Source organism: Sus scrofa, chromosome 8 (assembly GCF_000003025.6).
Source record: "Sus scrofa isolate TJ Tabasco breed Duroc chromosome 8, Sscrofa11.1, whole genome shotgun sequence".
In the NCBI taxonomy this organism is placed as follows: Eukaryota; Metazoa; Chordata; class Mammalia; order Artiodactyla; family Suidae; genus Sus; species Sus scrofa.
The window spans coordinates 135,506,290-135,529,442 of record NC_010450.4 but is presented as its reverse complement, the minus strand read 5'-3'; the positions used below and the strand labels follow the sequence as shown (position 1 = coordinate 135,529,442).

Here is a 23,153-nt window from a genome sequence, read left to right as displayed (position 1 = left end):
TCAAAAATATGGATGCAGGAGTTCCCGTCGTGGCGCAGTGGTTAACGAATCCAACTAGGAACCATGAGGTTGCAGGTTTGATCCCTGGCTTCACTCAGTGGGTTCAGGATCCGGCGTTGCCGTGAGCTGGGGTGTAGGCCGGCAGCTGTGGCTCCATTTCGACCCCTAGCCTGGGCACCTCCACATGCCACAGGTGCAGCCCTAAAAAAAAAGAAAGAAAGAAAAAGCACACTTCTTAGGAGAAGCTTCCCTGACACCAGCCCCCCTCCACCCACCCCCATGTCCCCATCAGGTGGGGTGCTCGGGCCTGGGCCCCGCAATACCCTGCCTGCCCCTCTTCCCAGCACGCCTGACGCATGGTTGACAGTTCTGTGCTCCAGGAGGACGGCGACGGTGTCTATTTTATCCACCGCCTCTCACAGTGTCTGTATCTAAACCGCTCGAGAAATCCCGATGTCCCAAGAGGGAGACTAACATCCCAGAGATGAACGATGCAGCGGGCGCCTCCGCCGACGGCCGCAGGGGTGCCTGTGAAGGAGGCTTTACGGGGAGGGGACCATGTGGGGTCTCCCAGCCTCGTAACACTGGGCGTGGGGTGCACGAGTGTTCTGGCGTTCGCCACTCCTGACGGGCGGGTCCTGGCCCGCAGGGCCCTGCCAGCTTCAGGGCAGATAATAGAGGCTTCGGGTGTGCGCCCTCCCCGCGCTCCGCAGGGGCCGTGTCCCCCCTGCCTGGCTCACCACTGCCCAACGGCCTCCGGGTCCCTAAAGAATACAGACAATCCTCTTTTCATGGCAGCAAGGGTGGCACTGTCCAGGCCGCGCCCTGCTCCCCGTTCCTTGCGCAGCCTCTCTCGCCGGCGGCACCTCCCAGAGCATCCTGGCCTCTTCCTCTCCGGGATGCAAGGACCGGCTCCGGGCGGCTCTCACTGGTCATCTCCCTACTCCAGGGCAGCCTGGGCGCGCGTCCTGCTGCAAGGGGAAGACAGGACGGGGCTGGGTTGGTTTGCGTGGGGCGCCAAACAGGCGGAATACCTGGACCTTGTTTTCTCCGCGGCTTGGAAGCTGCAGCCCCGCAGCATTGCCAAAGATAAAGACAGCCGGGAGCGGGCGTGGGACGGCGCATTATCCAGCCGCGCACACAAGCACATCCTGCTCTTTGCAACAACCTGGACGGACACTGAGAGCATCGGGCTACGGACCTAAGAAGGAAAGACACTGTATTGGTCAAGGGTACCAGTTGCCCCTTTTAAGAGGAACAGGTTCTGAGGATCTGAGTAGAGAGAGCATATGGTGATGATGCTAATAAACCTGTATTACAAACTTGGAAGTTGTCAAGAGAGTAGGTTTTTTTTTGTTTTGTTTTTGGTTTTTTGGTCTTTTTAGGGCCACACCTGCGGCACAGGGAGGTTCCCAGGCTAGGGGTCGAATCAGAGCTACAGCTGCCGGCCTACACCAGAGCCACAGCAACGCCAGATCTATGACCTACACCACAGCTCACGGCAAGGCCGGATCCTTAACCCACTAAGCGAGGCCAGGGATCGAACCCGCAACCTCATGGGTCCTACTTGTATTCGTTTCCACTGCACCACAAGAGGCACTTCAAGAGAGTAGATCCTAAATGTCCTCGCCATGAAAAAGAAACGGCAACTACGTGGCAGGATGGAAGTGTTAGCTGATGCCGTGGGTGGGATCACTTGGCAAGATATAAATGGACGAAATCAACACATTTATACACCTTAAACTGATAGAGGCCATGCGTCAGGGACACCTCGCTAAAGCCAGGGCGTGGAAAGCTATGTGTCCAAAGCGGAGTTTCTCAACCTTGGTGCTAATTAACATTTTGGACTTGATCATTCCTTGATGTGGGAGCTGTCCTCTAACTGCAGGATATTTCCTAATATCCCGGCTTCTAGCCATAGGCACTAGTAGCAGCCTCCCCTCCAGCTGCAACATCCCAAAATGTCTCCAGACACTGCCAAACGCCCCTTGCAAGGAAGTGTCACCCCTGGTTGAGAACCACTGGCCTAAAGCCTTAAAAAATTCACACAAACACATAGAGGGAGCTCCCATGGAGCTCAGTGGGTTAAGGCAAGAGTTCGATCCCCAGCCCAGGAACTTCCACATGCCGGGGGTGGGGCCAAAAAAAATGCACACAGAACTGTCCCCCATGGAGGGGGAGAAATAAATGAGAACAAGGTGAACAGATACAAACTCCTGTACATAAAACAGAGCAGCAACGAGGACTCACTGCACAGCGCAGGGAACTACCTTCAACACGTTGTAATAACCTACAGTGAAGCGAATCTGAAAAGGAAGAGATACAGATACGTGTCTAACTGAATCACCTGAAACTATCAGATACTGTAAATCAACATCCTTCAGTCAGACAAATAATTTAACGAAGAAAAGCATCCCATGGAAAGCATCTAGACATGTCTTCTGACAAAACAATGAAGGATATGCAGCAAGACGAGGCTACCAGGATGCAAGGCTGCTGCTAAGAGCAACAGCAGCAAGAAGAGAACCACCTAGATTTCCAACAACAGGGGTTTAAGTCCATCCAAACGTCGAAATACGCCACTGCCATTAAAAAAAAAAATCCGTGATCCACATTTATGAGCCTGAAATACATCTATGATGTGTCAACAAGTGGGAAAATGCTGGAAACAAAACAGGACTGCAGTATAATGACAGAGACTGAAACTACAGCGAGGCACAGAGAAAAATGTCTAGAAGGACAGATATAGCCCCAACTGGTAAAAATAAGCCTCTCCAAAATAGGGAGATACAAGTATTTTTTTCCTTTGCATGCTTATATTGTCTAGGCTGTCTACCAGGAACAAGAATGACTTAATTTATCATACCTCAAATAAAATTCCTCAGCGAGGCGGAGCCCACATCTCTGCCTCCACGCCCTGCCCTCCTCGCTGCTCCGGCTCCAGCTGGGAAGGGCGGTGATATCTGAGGAAAGCTGTCAGCCGCCCTCCCGCCCGAAGGCACCCGACCCAGTCGCCCAGTCGGGGTCTCTCCCGCCCTGCTCGCCTCTCCACCCACCCGGGCCTCCCAGGACGCGATTAAAATCCAGGCTCTCGGGAGTTCCCACTGTGGCTCAGCAGTAACGAATCCGACTAGGATCCACGAGGATCCAGGCTTGATCCCTGACCTCGTTCAGTGGGCTAAGGATCCGGTGCTGCTGTGAGCTGGTGTAGGTCGCAGACTCAGCTCACAACCCGAGTTGCTGTGCTGTGGTGTAGGCTGGCAGCTGTAGTTCCAATTGGACCCCTAGCCTGGGAACTTCCATATGCTGCGGGTGCAGCTCTAAAAAGCAAAAGTAAAATAAAATTGAGGTGGCTCTCAGCTTTGAGAAGGGAGACCTCACCACTCAGCCAGCAGCACCGCTTCAGAGGCGCCCTGACGCCCTGCGGCCGGGCCTGGCCACCCTGGGCAGCGCTCTCTGCAGCAGCAGGTATCTCCCCTGGCACATTCCAAATTCTCAAGGCCGAGGAGTTGGGGCCAGGGGCTCCGCACTCCCTCCCACAGCCGAGATGCCCCCAGCCATTGCCTCTGCCTCCGAGCAGCAGCGCCAGTGACGCAACTGCTGGGAAACAGAGGGCAGGCACGGTCAGGGGGCGTCTGCACCCGTCCCCCCAGTTCCCTCTCAGGGAGGGCTTCCTTCCCTGTCCACCCGCATCTCCCTCCGGCGTCTCCTTCAGCCTGGAAGCTGCTGGAAGGGATGGACTCTGGGCAGGCTGGTCCCGTGGAAGGAAGCCCCTCTGCAGCTGCAGGTGTGAGCGCGCGTGTGCTGAGGGCAGAGCCGGGAGGACGGGGGCAGGACTGAACGGGGTGGAGCCTCCGCGGCTGTGGCCTGGATCTGCCTGGATCTGCCGCAGACTTTGTGCCATTAGCTCTGGCCAGAGACCTGCTGGATGGGTGGGGGGCTGGGGGCTACATGCCAGGCACAGTCCCCTTAACCGATGAGTCCCACGGTGTCCCTTGCAGGCAGTAACAATGTAGGTGAGGAAGGACAGGGAGAGAAGTCGCCGCCTGAGGGCAGAGCCGGGAGGGGAAGGCTCCAGTTTCTCTTCCTCCCTCCCCTGCTCCCTCTCCCGCCCTCCCCCAGCATGCAGGTTCCCCCAAATGGAGCAAAGGCCCTGTCAAGTGACATCACATCGCCAGTGCCATCAAGACAAGCCTTTTGACAAGAAAGCGAGTCCTCGGGGTGGTCTCGGCAATTCCCTGGAAACAGGCCTGGAACAAGGCTCGTGACACCAGAGGCAGCGAAGGCCACACAGAGGGATGGTTACCCCGTCGGGCGCCCCTTCACGCCGTGAGGAGGCTGTGACCAGTGTGAGAACACGGGCCTTGGGAGGGGCATGGGCAGGCTTGGTTAAATATTCTGCCAGCATCATCGTGAAATTCTTTTCTTCTTTTTTGGCCTCCTGGTGGCCTACGGAATTCCCAGGCCAGGATCAGATCGGAGCCGCGGTTGGGATCTACGCCGCAGCCGCGGCAATGCGGGGTCCTTTCATCTACTGTGCCTGGCAGGGGATCGAACCTGCGTCCCGGAGCTGCAGAAACGCCTCTGATCCCATCATGCAAATCACACAGCAGTAACTCTTTGAAATTCTTAATAATTATTGAACTAGGGCCCTGTATTTCCATTTTACACCGAGCCCTGTAAATTATGTAGCTGGTCCGCTTCTAGGAAAGTTTCTCCGTCAGCTTCTCTGTCCCCAGTCTCAGCACTTGGTGCAGGGCCAGGACTCCACAGTCAAGGTAAGGGATGCTCTCCTCACCACTGTGGGGAGGGAAAACAACCAACAAAAGCCTCCAATCCATGCAATTAGTCAACATCCCCTCACCAAGACAAAGCCTCTCCCCACCTCGAAAGCTGCCACTACCTCTTGACACCCATTTTCCCCCTCAAGACCCTGCTCCCCCCGCCCAAGGTCTTGCTGCCATTGTTATGGGATGACCACAAATCAGATGACCAGGGGCTCTTCTCTCCTCTGCACTTTCTTGCATAAATGTGCACCTGTTTTTGTGGATATCGCCATTACTGGGTATTCTGTTTTCCCATCTCTGTCCTTTCATTCCTGCTCACACTGCACGCACAATTATAAAGCAAATTCTGCTCAGGCCAGTTATGTCTTCTCACCCTTATCCCTAATAAAATGATTATCGGATGGTTTCAAGACCCTAAGCTGCCTCCAGCCAATTTTTGCTAACATATGTCACCTTAGGAACCAGCCAGAGGTGGGTGGTGAAATATTAGCATCAGCACATCCTTTAGAAGGTCCCTAGAAGGGCCACGTGCTCTGGAGCTGTTCCTAGAAAGTGGGTCACAACCTGTGAAATGATCAGATAGTCCCACCCTCCCCTGAACCCCAGGAAGGGGAGGAAGAGGCCAGAGAACCTGCAACATCGTGACCATTTGACATGCTTCTCGCAAGAACAAGCTCTCCTCCAAGGAAGGACATAGATATCTGAGCCTTTCTATCCAAGCGGTACCTGTAGTAAACAAAGGAATTCATGCAGATTAGTTTTCTTTGGTGTCTGGATGTGGCAGGCAGAATCATGGTCTCCCAAAGATGGCCATGTCCCAGTCCCTGTTACCTGTGGATACGCTACATTACACGGCAAAGGGGAGGTGAGGTTACACATGGAATTACGGTTGCTAATCAGCTGACTTTCAAGAAGAAATTACCCTGAATTATCCAGCTTGGCCCAGTGTAACCACGGGAGTCCTCAAACGTGGATGAGAAGCAGCAGAGGAGGTCAGAGTGGTGCTATGTGAGGACCTGCCCCTCTAGGTCAATGACAGAGCCTGGCTGCAAGACCGAGCAAGGGGCCGCCACCCAAGAACTGCAGGCGGCCTCCAGGGGCTGGAAACAGCAAGGAAACAGGTTCTCTCCTGGAGCCTCCAGACAAGCATGTAGCCCTATTGTCACCTTGATTTCAGCCCAGTGAGACCTGCGCCGGACTTCTAATCTGAAGAACTGTGAACTTATAAATTTGTCTTGCTGGGGGTCACTAACTTTGAGACAATTGGTTATAGGAGCAAGAGAAAAGGAATGTACTCCTCCTTCGATTCTTATCACTGGAGTGTTTTTAATAAGCAGAGCAGAGCAGAGGCAGGGAGAGGCCCCTAGAGGAACAATCCCTGCTTCCCTCACAATGAGGAGACCACAGCAAAATTGGGAATCAAATGAAGTGATGAAAACCACCCTTTGCTCCCGCATTCTGGGGGGGCTCCACGTAGACCTAACCCATAGAGACCCTCGGAATCCAGAAAGCCCTGTCCTCCCTGCAGCCCATCACAGCTGGACGATCCCAACTCTTCAACAAGCGTGAAAGGGACCGTACTGGCTACATACAGGCAGGTGATGGACGAGAGTCAACACTGCTCATCCTTTTAGGAAACGCCGGCATGTTTAATGAGGCTCTAGCCCAGCAGCACTCAACCTTTTTAAACTCACGGCTCCACAGAATCCAATGGCAGGAAAATGCTGAGACACGCAAGACCTCTGTCGGGGGGCTCATGAAACCCCGGGAGCACCCAGCCTCAGCCCACAATCCTTGCTGCCACTGCTAGGACAGCCAAGGAAGGTAATCTGAGGGCCATTTAAGGCCTGCGTCCTGTGTCCTTAAAATCGCTTCTCACCACGGGTGACTTCCTGCCCCTACACACAGCTGGTCCTGGGTCTGACCTGCAAAACTTCAGACTTATCAAGCACATCTTTCCCACTGGTCTAAGGGCCCTTGGGGGTTCCGGACCCGAAGGCAGTGATGGGATAAAATATGAGAAGAATGGAGAAAAGGAGCAAAGAGAAATAACCAGCAGTGGGGGGGGGGGGGACTTTTGACAAGACAACAGATCTCACGAGCAGAGAGGCACAGAATCCCCATTCCCCGTTAAGTAGCACCTGACTACCACCAGACTCAGGTGGCTGAGCCCAGGCCAAGAGGGAGACTGACCCCCACATTCTTGTCACTGTCACCTAGAGGGGAGACCTCGGCCAGCTGGGTGCACCTGTGGGCACTGCTAGCCCCGTCCATCCCCACCCAGAGCTGCCCACGAGTCAGGTGCCCAGAAGACGGCTGTGTAAGAAGTCAGTGCCCCTTGAAGCAGGGTCAGCTGAGGGGGCTCAGGAGCCAGGACGCTCCCACAAGCCCTGCCTGCCCCTCCTTCCCAGCTCTGCAGCCTTTGGGCAGATGAGTCCGGGCTGCATCTGCCTCCTCAGCACAAGCGCACAGTCCTTATCGAAGCCCGAGGGTCGGACGTGCTTCAGGATTCAGAGCGTTTCAGCTCCGAGAAAGTAGAGAAAGTACGAGCGAGTGTCTCTGCATTATGGTCACATCCACGTCGGATCTGTCATCAAATACATCAGCCGATTATTCGCTCTAGAACGGATAAACAGCTTAGGTCAGATTTTGCCCCGAGGGCATGCATCGGATTAAGCTCCCTCCACATTAGTTATGAAATCATTTTGTTTGTAAAGTATTGTTCTTGTTCAGAACGGCAGTTAAGACCTGGAGGCCACGTAGGATCACTTTCTGTGGATTCAAAGGGTTAGGACGCCGCCACTTCCCGCCGTCCCTGCACCTCAGGTCTACCCAGGTCCTGGCGCCACCACACTGAGTCCCAGCCGGCCTCGGCCTGTCTCCCTTTCGGGCGGGCGAGCATCTCAGAGGAGGAAGGACAGCTTGCTCATCGGCGCGCTCCCAGCCACTGGCCCACGCCAGGCACGTGTGCTAAAGCGTGTGGAAGACAGACCTGAATTCGACGTCTAAATCTCTCTGTCTCCGAGCAGGTGGGAAAGGGCATCTCAGAAGCACTCCCTCCCTGTTCCTGCACCCGGGAACTCGTCAAAACACCCACCCGTCTCTGCGCTGTATAAAGAGGATGTGGTATGTATAAAAAAGAATAAAATCATGCCATTTGCAGCAACATGGACGGACCTAGCGATTATCAGACTAAGTGAAGTTAGACAGTCAAAAACAAGCATCGTCTGGTGTCACCGACGTGTGAAATCTGAAAGAAGATACAAATGAACGCACTGCAGAATGGAAGCAGACTCAGGGCCTCTGAAACCAAGCCGGTGGTCCCCAAGGGGGACACGTGGGGGCGGGACGGACTGGGGGCGTGGGACCGGCACATGCACGCTGTGGGCTCTGGGCCAGCGGGGCCCTGCTGTACAGCACAGGGAGCTCTACCCGATATTCCGCAATCATCCCCGTGGGAGGAGAATCGGCGGAGAAGGGCTGTGTGTACACGTGTAAGGACTCACTCTGCTGTGCAGCAGAAAGGACGGCACCTTGTAAGTCACCTGCACGTCAACGCAACTTAAAACACGCCCCCCATCTGCCTGTTGAGCAGCATCACGGTGGTGCTGGAAGAAGCTCTTTTGCCCTCGTCTTGATTCTCTCTCTCTCTCCTTTTTCTTTGGCCAGGCCAGGGACTGGACCCGCACCACAACAGCGACCCAAGTCACCGTGGTGACAATGCCGGATCCTTAGCCTGCTGCACCTCAAGAGAACCCCCTTTTGCTCTTTAAAATACCTTTTTTCATCAACCCAATTAGTGTCCACGAGGCAGGGCCCTGCCCAGGCAGAGACTTGGGAGAGTCGCACTCTTGCTCATCAGCAAAAATGGATCTGAGGCCAGACTCTTCCCTTCAGTTGGAACATGCACCTGGAGGCCCGGAGGGTGGGGGACCAGCGAGGGCAGCCTGTCCTGCTCCTCCAGACGCTCCCACGTCGGGCGGCACCGGGCCCGCGGGAGCTCCGCTGCCAGGGTTTCACATTTCTCCCCTCCTGAGAAGGCTCCCGGGAGGCCTCCCTGCCGCCCCGTCGCACTCATCCCTGAGGGAGTCGCCCGGGCCGCGGCCCTGAGGAAGGTGGACTGAGCAGCCTCGCTCCCTGAACCCAGACCTACCCCCCCAGCAGATCTCCAGCACCGACGGGCGTGTCTGGTCCTGAGACCATCTTGATGCCCCCTCTGCTCCTACCGGGGCTGCGCCTCGGGGTGTGGGGCTGCTGAGGCTCCACAGGTGGCTGCCCACCCCCTCACCCCTCATCCCAGTCCTAAGAAAGGCTTCAGGCTGCTTCCAAGCAGGTGAAAGTTTCTGCCTAGGGCTGCTTGAGGCTTTCGACTGAAGTTTGTTTTTTGTTTTTTGTCTTTTTGTCATTTTAGGGCCGCTCCCGTGGCATATGGAGGTGCCCAGGCTAGGGGCCGAATCAGAGCTGTGGCTGCCGGCCTACACCACAGCTCACGGCAACGCCGGATCCTGAACCCACTGAGCCAGGCCAGGGATGGAACCCGCAACCTCATGGTTCCTAGTCGGATTGGTTAACCACTGCGCCACCATGGGAACTCCTCATCAACAGTCCTAAGAAAGGACTCAGGCTGCTTCTGAGCAGGTGGAAGTTTCTGCCTTGGGCTGTTTGAGGCTTTCGACTGAGGGTTTTCATCTCTTCTGAACAGGGATGATCCAAGCACCTCTCCCCATCCCACCCCCAGAAAACAAGCTCACCCCACCCCACGAAGCAGTCCAGGTCCATGTCACCGTCCCCCACCCCACTGCCTCAGCATCGGCCCCCACAGTTACCCCCACAGTTACCCCATCCCTAAAATCCCGCCTCTTACTCACGCTAAGGAATGGGGCTAGTGGCATTCCAGGCAATGTGACAGTCTCATGCCAGTTCTAAGAGGACGGCAGTGGGGAGGATGTGATGATCGTTAAACTACCAGCAACACAGCCTCACGCCCAGGCCACCTGCCCCCGGGTCACAGCACCTCCAACCCACAGGTCTAAGCTACCTGCGGCACCTGTTAAAAGTCAGAAGCCTGGGCCGCTCCCCGAGGTTCTCATCCGGTATGGCCCCAGGAGAGCCTGGGAGTTCAACGGGCAACTCAAATAACCCCGATACAGAGTCCAAAGACCACCCGAGAAGGACTGCTTCACACCCTGCCGACGCCTGCTTCTCCTTCCCGCTTCTGAAAACTGCCTCTCAAAGCTGTTTTCCCCAGAAAGAGCTGGGGGCAGCTGGTAGGGCAAAGGCAGCCCCCAAGGTTTTCCGTGTGCACAGAATTACCCCGACAAACACTCCATACATAAGCATTTACAGATGCAATTGTCTAGAATTTGCTTCAACCTAATCCGAAAGGGGAAAAAAAAGCTCTAAAGGGCGTTGCTAGGACACTTGATGACTCTGGCTCTCCACCGTGGGTTAGAAAATACCAAGGGTAAACTCCTGCTTTTGATCATTGTACCGTGGTTGTGTTCTCACTGTTAGGAGCTACACACTGAAGAATTTCGAGATAAAAGGACACGATGGCTCTTATTCTCAAATGGCTCCAAAAAAACCAGTACACACGCAGATGCATACACATACACATAGAGAATATGGGATAAGATGCAAATTGTTCAGTCGGGGTAGAGTATACAAGAGCTCCCTCTGCTCTTCTTACAACTGTTCTGTGCGTCTGCAATTATAGATCAAAGTAAAAAGTTACAAAGAAAAAAAAAAATCCCCAGGCAGATGGGGGTTATGGGAAAGCACAGACTCCATTCTCCCATTCTCATTTTATTTTTGTCTTTCTTGGGCCGCACCTGTGGCATATGGAGGTTCCCAGGCTAGAGGTCAAATCGGAGCTGTAGCCACCAGCCTCCACCACAGCCACAGCCATGCCAAATCTGAGCCGTATCTGCAACCTACACCGCAGCTCATGGCAACGCCGGATCCTTAACCCACTGAGTGAGGCCGGGGATCAAACTTGTGTCCTCATGGATGCCAGTCAGATTCGTTTCCACTGAGCCACAACAGGAACGCCTCCATTCTCTCTACTTCCGTGTGCGTTTGAAATTTTCTATCAGTGAAGCAATTCCCTAAACCAAGCTTCAGGTATGGTTTGAGTGGCACTGACCCTGAGCTGCTGGCAGCCTAGAGAGCCATCGACGACACCACCTGTGAGCTGGGAGGGCTGCCTGGACTTGCGACAAGGTCCTCTGTGGCCTGTCCTTCCAACCCCCACGCCTAGAGAGACACCTTTGCAATCTGACTTTCACAATCTTACTTTTTTTCTGATGATAAAATGCATACCAAATCTTTCAGAGGGAAGCTCTTACATAAAGGCAATTCTAAACCATAAAGTAAAAAAATATTACCTTTTAGACACACGTTGCCTCTACCACAAAAGACGCTTTTATTAGGACAGGTGAGTCACCTTCAACCTCAGAAGTTAGATTGGCCCCTAATACCTTTCCTGATGTGGTTTAGGATATAAATTTTTTGTTCTTTTGTATGGAGGTTCCCAGGCTAGGGCTTGAATCGGCTGTAGCCACCAGCCTACGCCAGAGCCACGGCAATGCCAGATCCGAGCCGCATCTGCGACCTACACCACACTTCACAGCAATGCCGGATCCTTAACCCATGAGCGAGGCCAGGGATCGAACCCACAACCTCACGGTTCCTAGTCGGATTCATTTCCACTACGTCACAACGGGAACTCTGAGGATATAAATTTAAGCCAGAATGACAGATTGGTTTTGTTGTTGTTGCTGCTGCTGTTTTAGGCCTGCACCTGCGGCACATGGAGGTTCCCAGGCTAGAGGTTGAATCGGAGCTGCAGCTGCTGGCCTACACCACAGCCAGAGCAACTCAGGATCGGAGCTGTGTCTGGGACCTACACTGAAGCTCACGGCAATGCCAGACCCTTAACCCACTGAGCAAAGCCAAGGAAGGAACCTGAAGCCTCGTGGATACTAGTCAGGTTTTTAACCCTCTGAGCCACAGTGGGAACTCCCCAGGCTGATTTTTTTGAAGTTGTCATTCAATTAGGATAAAATTATGAAAGTGATAGGAGCTGAAGATGATATGGGTCATATAATAAGAGGATGCATGTGCAGAGGTGATATTAAAAATATCTAACACCAACCAATTAAAGCCAATCAGAACAGATTTCCATTTCGATTTAAGCCCTGCAGCTGAGCCAGGTATCGACCCTTTAGCTGTTGGGTTGTTGGGAATTTCAGGAGGGCCAGGGAAGGCCCAGCTGTTTAATGGAGCCCCAGTGGCATACACTGGACGAATATCAGCTCTGTGCCTGAGGGAATATTAGCACTAATAACTGTGGTTTATTCCAAGCCTCGTGGGAGCTCTGCCACGTTTAGGTTCACATCCAGTCTATACTTAGAGGGCAGCGGCAACTCTGCCCAGAGCTCCAGATGGGAGTCGAGACCCTGGAATAATGTGAGCAGACCTCAAAAATATCAGTGACCCACTTGTTAAGGGCCAGGGAGCCAAACACAATGGACCTGCAGGGGGCGATGGGAGGGGATTTGGGACATGATTTACCCTCGCTAATAAACGTCTTCTTTTGCTTACAGAGACTCTAGGGCACAGCCAGTGTTTGCAGGGACGCTCCGGTGAGTCACAGGCTGAGAACAGAGACGCCCTTCATCGTAAACCATCCACAAAAGTTTCCTACGAGCACATGCATTAGAGGAGTGGGCTGACAAGCCACTGCAGGAAACAGTTAAATTTTACAAATTCATTTCTGATTTCACGCAGGGAACTTTGAAAGAGTACGAGCATTTTCCATCTCCCGTGCCGCGGGAACATTCAACTGGGTACACTCCTGGGAGGGACGTCACAGCTGCTCCTCCGAGTGATAAAAGGGAGCAGGACAGAGACCAGGTCTGTTTACACAGCACCTGGCTCAAGACCTACGCTACTTATCGCTTGCTTGATAAATGCATTTTGAGGATGAGGCGGTGGATGTCAGGGGAGACAGAGGGTCCTGCTCACTTCGATCAGAGACTGCCTTTTCGACGCACCATTGTCTCTTTAGGGACCCGAGCTAAAATCTACACGGTCAGGTTGCGGGTGCAGGGTGGTGTTCATATAACAGACAGGATATGGGGAGAAAACAAACGGGAACTGAGTTCTGAACTCGATTCTTGAAAACCTTCATTTCCAAGTCTCCCGGCTTTGGATTTTTACCCCCTCGGGCAAGGGCGATCTCTGGAAACCTCCGAGTCCCTCAAGGCTCTAGTTACCACATCGTGTCACCCTGTGTACACGATGAGACTGATGACCAGCTCCTAACAAGCCCGCCTGCGACTGCCTCACGGATCAAACGCTGAGCTTCAGCAGCGTTTGACTCGAAGATGTTACACGGCAGCTCTAACTGCAGGCCCGCTCAGCACATTTCCCCATGTCTGGTCTTTAAAATGCAGCTTCCCTACTCTCTAGGCAAAAGTTATTGTTCTGTTGGAGTTCCTGCTGTGGCTCAGAGGTAATGAACCCAACTAGGATCCATGAAGACGCAGGTTCGATCCCTGGCCTCGCTCAGTGGGTAAAGGATGGGGTGTTGCCGTGAGCTGTGGTGTAGGTCGCGGACGCGGCTCAGATCCTGTGTTGCTGTGGCTGTAGTGTAGGCCGGCAGCTGTAGCTCTGATTGGACCCCCTAGTCTGGGAACCTCCATATGCCACAGGAGCGGCCCTAAAAAGCAAAGCAAAAAAAAAAAAAAAAAAGGTACAGTTCTGTTTCCCTGATCAGAGTTAGCACTTTCCTCCCAAGGAAGATGCTTCATTTCTCAGGTATTTGTGCAGATGAGCATGCCTGCTGGGTGAGGTTAAATGCACTTTCAAATGGCCTCTTTTCTTTTTTTCTATCCTGGGAAAGAAAGGCCACACAGAGACGAGCCTTCTCCATTCCCCTCTTCCTTCCTGCACCCCCGGGCTGTGCGTGCTGAGCTGAGGCTGTGTGCCTGCGGAGGCAGACGCGCCCTGGGCGAGCTCAGAGCCTCGTGGGAAAGGCAGACACTTACAACTCACTCGCCGTCAGACAGGAAGACTGCAGACAAGCAGCGCGGGCAGGGGTAGAGGGGCAGGGCATGCCAACTATGAACCCAGAGCCTTTCCGGGATGGCGGTGACATCAAAGAGGGCGGGGCATCAGAGGGAGCGAAGGGAGGTCCCAGCAGCCATGCCCTCTTCTCCCTCCCAGCGAAACCTGGGCTTTGTCTGGCTCTTAACCCACCTCCTGTGGCCCGTGGCTCAGTGGACAACCTGGTCAGCCTCAATCCCTTGCCAGTGAGGGTTTCACAAGGGACCTGGGCCGCAATCTGGCGCGTGAGACTTGAGGGGCGTCCGCTGGAGTCGACCAGGAGAGAGTTTCTCCCTGATGAGCCTTCAGGGCGGGGCAGCCTCTGTCTCCTCCTGCAGGACGTGGCCGTCACTCCACGGGACGCCCGGAGCCCTGGCTGCCGTCTCGCAACCACGAGGCAAACCAAGCGCCCCGGGGCCGCTCGCAGCCGCGGGCCGTGCGCTTCGACGTCCTTCCCGAGCCACCCCGGAAGCGCCTGCCTCGGAGCGCGTGGCAGTGAAACCCGACGTTTTCCTTCGCGTTTAGGGCACCTGGAGTTGAGCCCTGCGCTCCCTGTGCCCAAAAGCCCCCTCTGTGGAAGGCGACCCTCTCCCAAGGCCACCCCCCCACCAGCTCATCTGTTAGACAAGCCGAATCCCCAGGGCCACGCACAGAGTCTTCCTGTTATTTCTCCCCAGCTCTACTTATGAAAATAAAATTAATTTTCTAGCCCATGAATTAAACATCACTGCTGCCGGCGCAAAGATTTTAGCAGCAGCCTTTTGTCGGCGGAGAAGCAGGATCCCGACACGTTCTAAAATAAGCTCCAAGGAGGCAGAGGGGAGGGAAGGAGGGGAGGCGGTGGGGGGAAAGAAGGGGGGAGGGGAGAAGGGGGGAAGAAGGGGGAAGAAGGGGGAGGGGGAGGCGGGGGGCAGAAGAAGGGGAGAGGTGGGGGGGAGGGGAAGCAGGGAGGAGGGGAGGGGGGAGGCAGGTGGGGAACGAGGGGAGGCCATTAAAAGGGAGGGAAAAAAAAAAGAGTTGCCAAATCTCACTCATGTCTAGCTTCTCTGAGCCATCGGCCTGTGGCCAGACTTGAAGGAGGGCTTCTCTAACTTCAGCGCAGATGGGTCACCTGGACACCTCATCAAAATGCAGGCATTGATTCAGTACATCCAGGATGGGCTCTGAGAGTCTTTCTAACATGCTCCCAGGTGCTGCTGGTCAGCAGAATGCAGCCTGCGGGACCCAGAGCCCCCTCCATCCTTCACTAGTAAGCTGCACAAATGGGGAGCAGCACGTAGGAAGCGGGCTAGAGAGAACCAGCTGTTAAACTCAGGTTCAAGGGGGAGTGAGGTGGGGAGAGCCCCCCTGCCCCACACAACCAAACCTTTGAGAAAGAGGAACACAGGAGAGCGCCCTGGGTCTGGGGTGCCTCTGCTGTTACACCCTTGGGGTATTTGAGTAATTCAGCCCTGGGATAAAACTCCTGAGTCTATGAAATCAAATGCCCAGCAGACCCGCTATTCCTAGTTTCTCTCTGCTCTGCCAGCCTGAGGGAGGTGCCCCGTCCCACTGCCCCAAGGTGTCTGCCCCAGCATCTTCCTGAAAAACCTTAGACTCATTCATCCCACTGGCAGGTGCCTGGTCTAAAAACTGCACACTAAGACCACTGGTGTGTGCGATGGGCTGAGAGGAGGCGGCGAGAGGCAGGTAGGGGCTGAAAGGGCAGCTGCTCTGCCAGCCCGATCCCCTCCCGGTCCTGCTGGTCCTGCTGAAATCTTCCCTGGATCTGGGCCTGATTACTTACCTTCAGCCTCGCTGAACCAGCACATCCTTGGCCCTGCTCTGGCTCTTCTCTCTCCACTCAGGAGCCCTGCAGCCTGTAGCTACAATGCCATCTCACACAAACCCCTCAGCTACCCAGCCACGGGCCCCCTGCCAGGCTTAGCCCTGCCACCTCCTCCAGGGAGCCCCTCAGCTCCCCTGGGCTGGCACTCCGTAGCTAGTGCTGCCTTGGCAGTTCTCACCTGTGCACCTGTCTCTCTCCCCAACAGGCCTTAAGTGCCAAGAAGTCAGGGACAGTGCCAATGCCTGGCAAGTAGTAATGGGTGAGTAATGAGCATAATTGAATACGAATATGAGAATTAAACGATGGTTCTTGGCCCAGCTGTGCATCAGAAACACCTGAATGCCTTAAAAAAAAAAGCCAGGGCCTCACTCCTAGAGATTCCAAGATTCCAATTCCGTAGTTCCAGGTGCGGGCCCAGCCTTCTGAATATATTAAAGAATCCCCAAGTGATGCTGATGTGTTTTGACAACAGTCGGAATGGGAAAAGACACGACCGGGTTTACGGGTGAATGAATACGTGTCTGCATGTGTAACTGTGCGGTTCTCTCCTCCTGGCCGTTCACGCTCAGAGTGAACAAACCGGGGCCTTTATGAGGGAGGATGGCGGGTCCCCAGCGTGGTGGCCACCAACCCACGGCCGGGGGACCACAGTCAGAAACCAACTGCCTTTCCCAGGACCAGGGCTTTCTGACACCCAGGGGGCAGCGGAACAGTCCCAGCCACCAAAGGAGAAGCCAGAGGAGTGGCAGGAGGGAAGGGAACCCCAAGGGGACTTTACTGTCCCCGTTCATTCCGCTGCGACCTGAGGCTGGCTGTCCTGCGGTTCTCCCTGGGCAGCTGGAGACGCTGAGGCGACGAGACCCAGCGGTCCGCCCAAGGTTGTACCTGGGGGGCAAGGCTCTGAACCCAGACCCTCTGACTCCAGAGCCCATACTCATAACCCCGGGGTGGTGGCACTGCCACAAAAACAGGCCATGTCCCAGCAGAGGGTGGGGAGACTGCACACCGGAGAGAGGCTACGGAGTGTCAACATACGCGCTCGCCCAGAATAATGCCACCCAAACGCCATGGTGCCTCTTAGAAAATCTAAAAAAGCCACCATGGCTGTGTCACCTTTCTGTGGGTCTCTCAGTGGCGTTTCCAAGCAATTGCTAGAATGTGATAGACGCCACAAAACCAGACAGGGCACGAACTGAAATGTTATGTGGGTCATGAGATAGATTCGGACTTAAAGGCTGGGCCTTACATTCGAGCCACAAGCCCTCCAAGGCCCAGACAGACAGACCACCGCAGGCCCCCGCCAGGGGGGCAGAAGCCACAGAGGGCACTGCCCGGCCGCCTTCTGCCACCACTCTGGCATCTGCCCCGGTTCTTCAGCTTGGTGTTGCCACCCCCATTTCACGGATGGGGACACTGAGGCTGGCACCCGGGAAAGGCAACGCCTGAAGCGGAATGGAGGGCAATGCTGGCACTGGGCAGTCCTGGTTGCTCCTCGGCAGCCCCGCTTCTCATGTCAGGATCACAGTGCCCTCGGCAGTGACCTTGACCGGTTTTAGAAAAAAAAAAAAACCAAGCTAACACCGTTAACCTCAACCTCTATTTATACTTGTTGGGACTGTTAAGGCATCAGAAGAACGGCCCATCGCTCGGGTTTTGCTGCTCTGTGCCCGGCCTCGCGTGGGGCTCTTAGTGCTGGTCTGCTTATTAACAATGCAAGCGCTGCAGCAACGGGCCGCGAATTAGAGGGTTTAAAAGAAAGATGCATGTATGTGCTCAGCTTCTTTGGTAGTTTGAGCATTGAAGATTATTTTTAAGAAAAGATGACTCGCGAAGATGGAAACGGGGCACAGGCCAGGCAGAGCGTACCTCAGCCACGTCCAGGAATGATTTGCCCCTGACCCTGCTACCATTTACAGCAACGGTAACTGGTTCTGCTGGGGGGGCGCACCCCAAGGAATACGCTACAGACTAGGTGAGCTGCCCGCTGAACAAAAAGATTCTTGTTTACAAAACAGTGGCCCTTGGAGGCAAACAGGAGGCAGAGAGGATGAGAGAGAAGGGAATGAGGGCGGGGGAGGGGTCAGGCGGGACTGTGCTCCTTTCTCCCTGGAGACCTCGAGAAAGAACCCTCGTTTCCCAAGCCAAAGCCATCCTTTCCATGCAAGAGAGGCAACGAAGCCTCGTTCTGTGCCAGCTTTGCAGAACTGATGGAGCAGCAGGAGGGCCTTTTTCCCTTCTCCCAAAGAAAAAGGACCAGCCATAACAAGGGCAGCTAGCAATTACTGGACATCAAGCAGTGGCCAGGCCCCGTGCAGAGTAATTTCCACCTATTATCGTCTTTAACTCTTACAACTTCATGAGCAAGAAGTACTGATATACCATTTTACAGGTGAGAAAACTGAGGTCTGGCGATGTTCTTTTGTCAAAGCCATGCAGCTGGGAAGTGGGAGAGTAGGGAGTTCCCATTCAGAGCCGCCTCTCTTCGGAGCTGGGCTCACCACGGCCATGCATTCTTGGAGCTCCTCAACAACTAAAGGGCCCGAAAAAACACAACTCAACAAAGACATTCAGGACCAAAATATCCTAGGAGAGAAAAAACCCCATGATTTCACTGTGGCATATTGAAGGGGCCAGATGACATTTCAAGGGAAACCAGAAAAGTCCTTCATGTTTCTGGAAACCAAAGGCCAGAAGTCCTGGAGACGGGGCAAGGCTCGCTGGGAAGAAGTCCTGGAACTTTGACCTTGATGTCGTAACTGTTGCTCCTGGCTCTCCTAGTCCACTCGTCTTGGGATTCAAGGCCTGGACTAACTGCCAGAAACCCTCAAGGCAACTCTCACAAGTTCAAGGGGAAGAAGGTTTTCTCCAGCTGGAGTTCTTGCTCTGTCCTTGAAACCCAAGCACTTACCCCTCAGAACCTGTGGGCGCCGAGAGCACTGCGTTCCGACAGCCTGCCCACTCAGAAGACTGCCAGGACCAGAGAGAAACACAACCTGCTCTGACCCCCAGGAGAATCACAAAGACGGGGGTGAGGCGGCGGAGGGGGTTTGGACCCAACAACTTGATGGATCTTTCACAGATGACGTTTTATTGCCACGCAAATTACTCTCCGCACACCGCACCCCTGACACATCCTCTGCTAGGTGCGCTGCGGATGCTTCTGTTTCCAGGGCAACCTCACCTGGGGTGAAGGGTGGCAAACCGGATGGGCTGGCTCTGCCTTGACCACTCGGGTCCCTAAAGGGGATGCATAGCCCACTGGTGCGTGAGTTCAGCCCTAACGGCAGAGCGAGCTAGTCGGGGAGACAGGGTAGGGGGGTGTCCAGTGGGGGGAATGTGGCGCTCAAGGCACCAGGGCCATCACTGAAAATAACCCCGAGTGAACAGCACCTCTACACGTCTATGCTAGCCACCAGCACACTCATCTTAGCTGTTTCTTCTCTCACAAGAAAGCCATCAGATAGGATTCATTTATTTGGAATGTTTCTAAGTCACAACCTATAATATCCACCACTGTCTGCTCTTTTGCTGTTTCTTTGTTTTGTTTTTTTTGTTTTGTTTTGTTTTTTGCAGGGGAGCAGAATCAGGTAGCAATGAAGCCAAGCTAGGACAAGAATCAAGATTCAGGAAAAAGGAGTCCTCGTCATGGCGCAGTGGTTAACAAATCCAACGAGGAACCATGGGGTTGCGGGTTCGATCCCTGGCCTTGCTCAGTGGGTTCAGGATCCGGCGTTGTGAGCTGTGGTGTAGTTGCAGATGCGGCTCAGATCCCGAGTTGCTGTGTCTGTGGCGTAGGCCGGCGGCTACAGCTCCAATTAGACCCCTGGCCTGGGAACCTCCAGATGCCACAGGTGCAGCCCTAGAAAGACAAGAATACATAAATAAATAAAAAGATGCAGGAAATGGAGCTGATGAAAAGTAGCGAAGACCATGCAGGGAGGCACAAGGATGGGCTTGGCCGCAGCTCCCCCAGAAGGGAACCCAGAGCCCTCCTCCGGGAAAGCTGCCGAGTCTGGGGCTCAGGATGGCGTCTTCCAGCCAAAATCTTTCAGAACAAACAGGCTGCATCCTTCTCTGAGGGTGGCTTGGAAAGGGCAGAGGTGATCTGGCCAATCTAGAGAGCAAGCCTTGTCTTTGTGGCTCCTGGGGGATGGGGGTGGGTGCCAGGCCCAGTGGGTGGGTGGCTCTAAGGGGTGGAGCTTGTGGGGCTGTGGCGCTCCAGGCATGTAAGATAATATTTTAAGTGCTCCCTTCTGCCACAGCTCTTTCTGACACCGGCAGCTATTAAGGCTAAGCCCCAATCCCCTGGAGGCAGGTGGGCCCTTAAAATCCAAAGGCACAGTCCTGCCCCAGTCCTGCCCCTGAGGGAAGGAGAAGGGGGGGAAATTCGGAGAATTCTAGGGCAATAGGGGCTTCGCTTGGGGGTGGGGGAGCAGAGTGTGTCCCTTAAGCAATGGCTGAGCATCTGACAATCTAGCCATTTGGAGATAAAGGAAGGAGGAAGACAGGGAGAAAGAAACCAAAGCAGAACGACAAGAGGCTGAAAAGAACAGCGAATTGAAGAGGCGTGTACTGAGCAGGAGAGGGCTGAGCAGGGAGGTTACCCCCAAGGTTTTTGGGGACTTTCACAGGCTGCACAGATTCCCAAAGACCCCTGCCCCTTTCACCATTCCTCAACTCGCTCAGCCACACCCCCCTAAGAAGCCCTCATCTTCTGGACCGATTTGCTTCCAAGAACAGGGACTGCAGGGTTTCAAGAGAAGGCCTGGAACCCAAGTGGCCCCATTACCAAGCGAGGCATTTGCAACTGGCACCACGCCAGAGAAGGAGCTTTGCGGAGAGATGTCTTCTATTTCCTTCCTTTCTCTTCCCCTCTAGAAATAAAGTAGGTTTCGTGTCTCCTGCCCTCGTTCCTTGGCGACCTCCCATACCGGGAGCTGAAAGGGCTTCTTGGATTACCTCAGCCAGGATGTCCATGCCAGCGCCTTCTGCACCGGCCAAGGCCACTACAGTGACTGAGGCCACTACAGTGACTGAGGCTAAAGCCAGGACCCGGACAGAGGGGCTTCCAGGTGCTCTAAGGTCAGCCACTGGAGTCTGCAGGGCAGGCGCAGAGCCCCGGGTGCGCGGAGGTGGGGATTTGTACCCCTCCTTGGTCAGCAGGAGTGGAGGTGCTTAGGAAGGAGGGCGGCCGGCGCAGAGCTACAGGTGCGGTGACAGACCCTTCTGGGCCAGAGGGGACAGGTCCTGGAGGGAGTCTGCACTGCCACAGTCGGAGCTTTGTGCTGCGGACAGAGCGCCTTCGCCGTGCGGCTGGTGCAAACCAGAAACTTCTGAGACCGGAGAAGTACAGCTGGGCACAGGAGATCAAGAAGGGGGCAGGGAAGGGGGCCTTGCGGGGGCAGGGAAAGAACTGGTTTCCTGCATCCCCTGCGTGGAAATCAAGACTGTTCCGGGGCTGGGTCTCTCCAACCCCCTGCCCTTCCAGCTCCCTTTCTCACCCTTAACTCCACCCCAAGGTCCGTGGCCCTCTGATGGCAGCGAGGAGCAACCCGGGGACCCGCATGGGCGACACAAACAATCATCGCGCTGGTCTCCCCTCCCTGGAATCCGGGCTCGGCCCGCGCCCAGCGGCTCCCTTCGCGCGCCTCAGCGCACCTCGGTGGCGCCGCAGGACCCTCGGTCCTTCCCGCGCTCTCGGCCGGCAGAGGTGCCACCCAAGCCGATTGTGAAGGAGGCAGAAGGAGAAAATTCCTGAACGCAAATACCCGCCCGTCCCAACGACCGGACGACCGCAGGCCGGGGAGCGGGGGCGCGCGGGGCGAGGCGAGCGGAGAGCGCGGGGGGCTCCGCACCGCCCGACGCCAGAGGCGACCCGCGAGCCCTGGGGGCCCCGCGTGGCCGCGCCCGGGCCGCAGGGGGCGCCGGCGGGACTTACCCCAGAGCAGCGTGAGCGGCTGGGCTTTGGGGATGAGCAGCAGGGAGTACACGGCCCCCAAGTGGAGCAGGCTCATCAGCACGACGTTCCTCCAGACGATGTCCTGCCGCGGCCGCCGCTCGCCGGGCCTCTCCCGGCTGCCGCCGCCCTCCGCACCCTCGGCCCCGACCCCGGCGCGGACGTCCTCCCTGGCGCTGCGGAAGGGGGCCTTCCCCCCGTCGGCGGCCGGGCCTGGCATGGCTGGGGGAAGGTGGGTGCCCGAGGCAGCGGGCAGGCGGTCTGCCGGCGCGGAGCTCTCCGGTGGGGGCGGCGGCTTCTGCCTTTGCGGGGCGGCGGGGGGGGCTCTCCGCACCTCGCGTCCCCGCCCTCCTGGCCCTCCTCTGCTTCCTTCTCCCTTCTCCAGGCGTTCACCGTGGCCTAAGGATGCGAATCTTGGCGTCCGGCATCTGTTGCTGGCGTCTCCCGCATTCCACTGCCAGGGCTGAACTCGGCGGCGGCGAAGAGCCGGAGAGCGCGGGGGGCGGGAGGGGGCGCAAAGGAGTCGGCGGGAGGGGGGAGGGGGGAGAGCGGGGGGAGCCAGGGGGGAGGGAGCGCGCGGAGGGAGGGGGAGGAAAGACCTGCATAGCTACAGCCAATCAGGAGCGCCCGTGGGGCTCTTAAAGAGAAAGGCGCCCCCTCGGCCTCCGCGGCGCGGGCTCCCCGGGGCCGGACCCGCAGCCCGCTGCGCAGACGGTGGGCAGCCTCCGCCCGGGGACAGGCAGCCTGTACAGCGGCTCACAGCGCTTCCGATGCTGCTGCCGCCGCCGACGATGTGTGTTTCTCCAATCCCCGGAAATACATTTCCCTTTGGAAAAGACTCCTTTTTTTGTCTTCTTTGAAGCGACAGGCTGAAGGATTTACAAGACTTGCCCCAAGTCGTGACACAAGTTAAGGCCAGATCTGAAACGAGAATCCAAAGTCCCTGTGTCTACCGGTTCCTAGGGCTCCTTGGGCCCGTAAGCTGGATGGAGGCAGCTACTTAACTCCTAATTAGACAGCTGTAGCCAGACGCACATCAGGCGCTCTATTAATGCCTATTAGATGGTAACTACATGATTTGAGGGCTGGTGAGTATCCATCCAGCAGCGCCCTGCCCGTTGCGCGCCTCCTTAGCCGAGAAGCTGTTTGTGGCAAATTCTCCGCTCACCAGCGCGCTTCTGGGTTACTCCTTAGCGTTGAGGTCAGCGGCGTTGAGACCGGGGCTTTAGGGGAAAAAATGACCCAGAACGTTCCAAGGAAAATGAACCTAAGAAAAGTCTGCTCATTTCTCCCCTCCTAACGCAGATAATTTAGAGCTCTCCGCAGGGAGCCCTGATTGCACAGAAGTGCGGAGAAGGATGAGCTGGACGCGTCCCAGGCAGCTGTGGCTGCACCTGCAGTGGGGAGCCGAAAGCAAGCGCTCAGGGGCTCTGAATTCCGGTTCTAATCACTGCGACTCAGCTCAGCCCTC

General features: G+C 55.6%; 1 protein-coding gene across 1 annotated transcript in view; it reads right to left on the bottom strand.

Moving 5' to 3' along the window:
* Nucleotides 1–22,097, bottom strand: part of SCD5 (stearoyl-CoA desaturase 5) — a 126,686-nt gene extending 104,589 nt beyond the window's left edge. The window contains 1 exon segment of the mRNA NM_001114278.1: nt 21,665–22,097. Within this exon segment, the coding sequence (NP_001107750.1) occupies nt 21,665–21,902 (238 nt within the window). The 5' untranslated portion in view covers nt 21,903–22,097.